Consider the following 6,000-nt stretch of genomic DNA (forward strand, 5'->3'; position numbering starts at 1 on the left):
ATGTCTGCCCTTGTTGAGAGTAGGTTTCCAAGCTTTGAAAAGTGGTCCACAGTGTCCCATGCCTCATTGTGGATTTTGATAACCAAAATAATAGTGCTGTGTGGCGAAGCAGTTTGATAGAGGACCTTTGTCTTACCAATGTTGAATGTAAGACGTATGCTCTTGGACACCTCAATGAAGGTGTCAACAATTGCTCGGAGCTTGGCCTTCAGGTATGCACAGGTGCAAGCATCGTCTGCATGCTGTCATTCAGGGACACAGCATGGGACAGCCTTGATCTGACCTGCAGGCAGTGAAGTTTGAACAGGTTCCTGTTTGTTCTATAGATTAGCTCTACTCCAGCGAGGAGTTTGCTGAGGGTGAGATGGAGCATTGTAGCAAGGAGAGTCAAGAAGAGCGCTGATGCAATATCATAGCCTTGCTTGTCCCTAGTCTTTTCATGAATTGGGTCTGTGGTGGCATCATACTCATCCATGATTGTTGGGGGAATGGGAGTTGGTGCTTTCCTTGAACATATATGTAAGAGTCATCTGCTGTAGCAACAAAGAGTGCCTTTAAGGTTTATAGTTTGATGTAATAAGCAACATTCCCCGAAACCATCTCATAGATTTAAGTGAGGTTGTGTTCTCACAATTACTGAGGCGTTTATTGATCTATGTTCTCATTGTGTTTTTAAATTCTGGAACCAGCTGAACTTTTTGAAATTAACCCATCCACAGTATTCCCCTGTTTACAAAGTTAGGAAGTTTCATATTTCTTAATTTTCCTAAAAGAGAAATATAGAAAAACAGATTGTTTTCCCTGTGAAATTGCTCATTGTTTATTCATGTATTTTATATAAATAAACCTTTTATTGGTTTGAAGCCCTGTTTCTTTATGACACTATTTGAGTCCATAAAGAGATAGAGTTCAGCAGTTGGGTGTAAGCAGTAAGTGGTTCTCTGTTTCGATTCCTGGATCATGTAATTATTTACCTAGACAGCAGATGGAGAGTATTGGCACCCCCAACCCCAGATTATGTTGGTCATGAGGCCTGTTTCATGAAATGATAAGTAAAGCTAGATTGAAGGAAATACCTGCAAAAACACAGCAACTGTGACAAGTAGGAATGGACAATTCAAATAATTTCATATTTTTAAATTCAGCTTCCCAGGTATGATTCTTAACCACACTACGACACATAATTGTTAACATTAAGGGGAATATCCATTTAAGGAAACATTTTCTCAAATATCAGTTCCATGTATGTTGAAGGGTTTATTTCACACATTTAATTGTTCAATACAAGGAGGAAGAAAATGAACTCCACTTTGCCCATTTTTCAAACACAACCAAAGAGTTAGGAACACCAATTTCCTGGTACTGCTTCCCTTGCTGAAATATGTCCAGTGCTATTTGTTGATATTCAGGTATTACTCCCGCCTCCGTATATATTACTGAGGACATGACAGCCTGTCCAAGCATCTCTCTTATCTCATCCTTAGTTATGAGTGATGCAGGCACTGGGTTTGTTCCTATCAGTCTGACTAAGGCAACTAGCACAAATTAGTGTCCTGGGATCTGACGAGAAACATCTGGACATTTGATTGTGATCAGTTGTCAAGAGCTATGCTGAAAAGTCTTGAGTCACCAATTCAGTCAAGCCTTGGGCTTTTGGCTTCAAACACTCCAAGCAGCTCATTGACCATTCGGTCCCCAAAAACAGTCTAAACCCAGTTTTCTTCCACTATCTTGCTCCCTGTAGTAATATATGATATAATAAAGAGATCCAGCCATCCAAAATCAAATTGTGATTCCAAAGTAATTCCCTTGTTTGTACCAGTACCTTGAGTCCAAAGATTGGATTATTAAACATCGGAAGAGTGAAAAGCTCAACTGTTTTTTTTTGGTGCTTGAAGGAAGTTTGCCTTGAACTCTAACCACTAATCTAAAAAAAGGACACTTTTTGTATATTTTATTAACAAGGCTCACTTTTTTGGACTTTACTCAAGTTTACTCATTATTATTTTGAACATTTTGTTTGAACAACATTAACAGAACTATAATGAATGTAACAGAATGCCATACATATTGGTATACTGCTGTGTTGGATACGGAAAACTTATGGACATGGGTCTATGTAAAAGGCACTTGAAATGCAAGACATTTGGCCAGGAAAGTTAAACTTAAGGGTCTCTGATCCAGACCTATTTCAACCATTGCAGTTTTAATTTCACATTTCCACGTAACAATCACTATCTTCTGTCGAAGGAATAGACATTGAATGAAAGTGACTTGCTCATAGCCTTCTTCTGTTGTTATCTGTGCAGCTGACTCATTTAATTATATTTGTATTGACAAATATGAAACCTTTTCCTCAGCTGCCCTGATTTAATTGATACATCAATATTAGTGTAATTTAATCAGAATATTGAAGTTGGGTTATTCATTAGAATGGGTAATTACATGTAACCGGTTCTTTTGGCAGAGATAATGTTCTATGCTGGTTATTAATTTTTATCAGCTGACAATGTTGCCAGGACATTTTTTGTCCTTTTATTCTCCTGTAAATCACTGAATCTAATCATCAATTTGAAAGTTGACCTATTTTTGTTTGGTCACATTGCCTAGAGTTCAGAAGCTAGCCAGGATAGTCAGAATGAAGGACAAGCTGCAGTGTAGGGCGGTCCCTAGCTCTTTATGTTTAGGTCCATACACCACATAATTTTATCTTAACTGATGAAGCAATACATTATACTCTCTTTCTTATTTGGTTCAGCAGGGCTGCCTGACAAGAAAAATAGGCACAATTTCGTTCCGGATGATGTAGACACAACCTCTCGGGCAAAAGATGGAACCAATTCAAATAAACCTGGTGGAGGAGTCATAGTTCCAAGTGGAAATGTAATGGTTATTCTCATCAGTCTGGCAGCTTTGATTCTTTCTTGGTAAATTCACAACTTTCCATTTTGTCTTATGTCTTTTAGTTAAATCATGGAAAACTGCAATGATGCAAAGAATATTGACAATGATGTACTTTTGCTTTTAAAATACTTCTTGTTTCAATTGTTTTAGGTTATTTAAAATGTGCTGCAAAACATATGTTAGTTCTATGTATTTTAATAAGTGTTTTACTATATTCAGCTTCATAGATTTTTCTTTCAAACATGGGCACTACTTGCTGAACCCAGCCTAGCCTCTAGACGGCCACCAGCTCCTGGCATCACCTTAACCAGGAGGAAGCCGCAAGTGATTTCAGTTTCTACTTTAATTTCAAGTATTGTTGATTGGGACACATTTGTTCTTAAATCAACAGAAATCTGGGCCTGAATTTCACCTTCGGAAAAATGGAGTGCGAGATGGGGAGGGGTGGCACAACTTTGTTAGGTCGGATTCACCAGCGTTGGATAACAAGTCAAGTGGGGATTCTGCTCACAATTTCTAAACAAGCTTTTAGAAGCTAATTAAGATTATTTTGGCGGCAATGGGAGTTGCCTCCCACTGAGGAGGAGTTGCACTTTTGATTAGGGAAAACATCACAGCAGTACTGAGAGGGAATATATCAGAGGGTAAAACTGAGAAATAAGAAGGGGAAATCACTGATAGGATTGTACTATAGGCCCCCAAATAGTCAGCAGGAAATTAAGGAGCAAATATGTAAGGAGATTACAGATAGCTCCAAGAAAAAGAAAGTGTAATAGAGGATTTTAACTTTCTCAACATTGATTGGGACAGCCATTGTATTAGACGCTTCTATGGAGAGAAATTTGTTGAGTGTATTCGGGAGGAATTTCTCATTCAGTATGTGGATGGTCCGATGAGAGAGGGGGCAAAACTTAACCTTCTGTTGGGAAATATGGAAAGGAAGGTGACAGAAGTGTCAGTGAGTTCAGGAGTTGGGACGTCTTGTTGAAGTTGTACAAGGCATTGAAAAGGCCGTACCTGGAATGCTGTGTACAGTTCTAGACACCCTATTATAGAAAGAATATTATTAAACTAGAAAGAGTGCAGAAAAGATTTATTAGGATGCTACCAGGACTTAATGGCTTGTGATAAAAGGAGAGACTGGATAGACTGCAACTCTTTTTTCTAGAGCGTAGGAGGCTTAGGGGTGACCTTATAGAGATCTATAAAATAATGAGTGGCATAGAATAGCTAGATAGTCAATATCTTTGGGAAAAGATAGAGGAGTCTAAAACTAGAGGACATAGGTTTAAGATGAAAGAGAAGAGATACAAAAGGGTCCAGAGGGGCAATATATTTTTACATAGAGGGTGGTGAGTGTCTGGAACAAGCTGCCAGAAGCATTTAGACAGTTCCATGAATAAGATGGCTATCGAGGGATATGGGTCAAAAGCAGGCAATTGGGACTAGCTTAGTCATTCAAAAAAAAGGGCAGCATGGACAAGTTGGGCCAAAGGGCCCGTTTCCATGCTGTAAACCTCTATGACTCTAATTGACAGTGATTTCACAATAATCTTAGAATTTTGTGAACAGCGCATAGGTGATATGAGGGGTCAGAGTCTCAGCAAATTTTAAAGGGCAGCAACATTCAGCAGCTGTTTGTGTTGCTGCATTCAGCAGACATTCAGAAGCCTTTTCATTTAGTTCAAACAAAGAAGGCTATAATTTATTTGATTTGAGGCCTCCTAGAGTATTCGGCCTCCTGGCTGGAGACATTGGAAATGAGGCCTAAGAGGGGTCTTGGACTGGGCATTATTTCTGGAACCACGGGAAGAGTACCCTCCTTTTTAGTGACAATTTCAAGGTGGCATGGGCATTGTACACTCTAGAGGAGCAGAACCTGCAAGGGAGGGACTGTTGTCTGACGCAATCACTGAGATACATAGTATCCTATTTCAAAAAGATCCAGCAACTCAAAACTGGTGATCAATAAAGCTGTGTGGCCATCAGTAGCAGCAGACCTGTATTAAACACAATCTGCAATGTCATGGCCCACCATATCACCCCTCTATCATTAGCATCCAGCCAGAGGGTCAACCCTGGCTCAATGAGCATTGCAGGAGGACATGTCAGGCAAACCCACAAATGAGCTGTCAACTTGCTGAAGCTACAACAGCCACTCAACTCCTGGCCATATTACAATCTTAAGTCTAAACACAAACAAAAGAGCTGAATTCCAGAACAACTGCACTCAACACCAAGATAACATTTGACCAAACTTTGTATCAAGGAGTCCTAGCAAAACTGGAGTCAATGGGAATCAGGGAAAACTCTCCATTGACTGGAGCTATGTGGCTGTGAGCAAGTTATTGCTGTGTAAATGCTGCTTGATAACCCAGTTGAGGACATCATTCATTACTTTGCTGATGATGGAGAGGGTAGTGATGAGGCAGTGATTGACTAGGTTTGATTTATCCTGCTTTTTACACAAGGACATACACAGTGAATTTTCCACATTTTCCACATCAGAGTTCTAGTAGTCCTGGAACAGCTTGCCTCAGGGTACAAGTTCTGGAGTTCAAGTCTTTCTTTACTGTTGCTGGAATCTTGTCAAGGCCCATAGCCTTTGCTATATTTAATGCCTTTAGCCTATTCAATTCAGTGCATGTGTTAAACAACTGCAACCATCTAACATTGTGCTAGGTGTGACTCCAGCCAGTGAAGCATTTGTAACTATCTTCAACCAGCAGTACCAAGTCCTTGATCCACCTTGGCTTCCTCTGCAGGTACTCAGATGTCAGTCTTTAGTCTATTCAATTTAGTGCATGTGTTAAAGACTGACATCTGAGTACCTGCAGAGGAGGCCAAGATGGATCAAGGACTTGGTACTGCTGGTTGAAGATAGTTACAAATGCTTCACTGGCTGGAGTCACACCTAGCACAATGTTAGATGGTTGCAGTTGTTGAGGTCAAACATTGCAGGAGTTTCTCAGGATTGTGTCATGGGCCAACCATCTTCAGTTATTACATCAATGACCTTACCTCCATAATAAAGTCAGAAGTGGGATGTTCACTGCTGCATGCACTACGTTCAGCACAATTTCTAGCTCCCCAGAT

The 6,000-nt window shown here is 39.9% G+C and overlaps 1 protein-coding gene across 3 annotated transcripts in view; it reads left to right on the top strand.

Annotated features, from left to right (window-relative positions):
- Window positions 1–5,589, top strand: part of gpc5a (glypican 5a) — a 1,078,596-nt gene extending 1,073,007 nt beyond the window's left edge. For 2 of the 3 annotated variants that reach the window (XM_080198140.1, XM_080198143.1), the window contains exon 8: window positions 2,759–5,589. In XM_080198140.1, coding sequence (XP_080054266.1) covers window positions 2,759–2,931 — 173 coding nt within the window. In that variant the 3' untranslated portion in view covers window positions 2,932–5,589. The remainder of the gene's footprint in view (window positions 1–2,758) is intronic. The other variant, XM_080198142.1, reaches the window with a different exon arrangement.
- The last annotated feature ends 411 nt before the right edge of the window (window positions 5,590–6,000 follow it).

The sequence above is a fragment of the Carcharhinus amblyrhynchos genome, chromosome 10, assembly GCF_965287045.1.
Source record: "Carcharhinus amblyrhynchos chromosome 10, sCarAmb.v2.hapA, whole genome shotgun sequence".
NCBI lineage: Eukaryota > Metazoa > Chordata > Chondrichthyes > Carcharhiniformes > Carcharhinidae > Carcharhinus > Carcharhinus amblyrhynchos.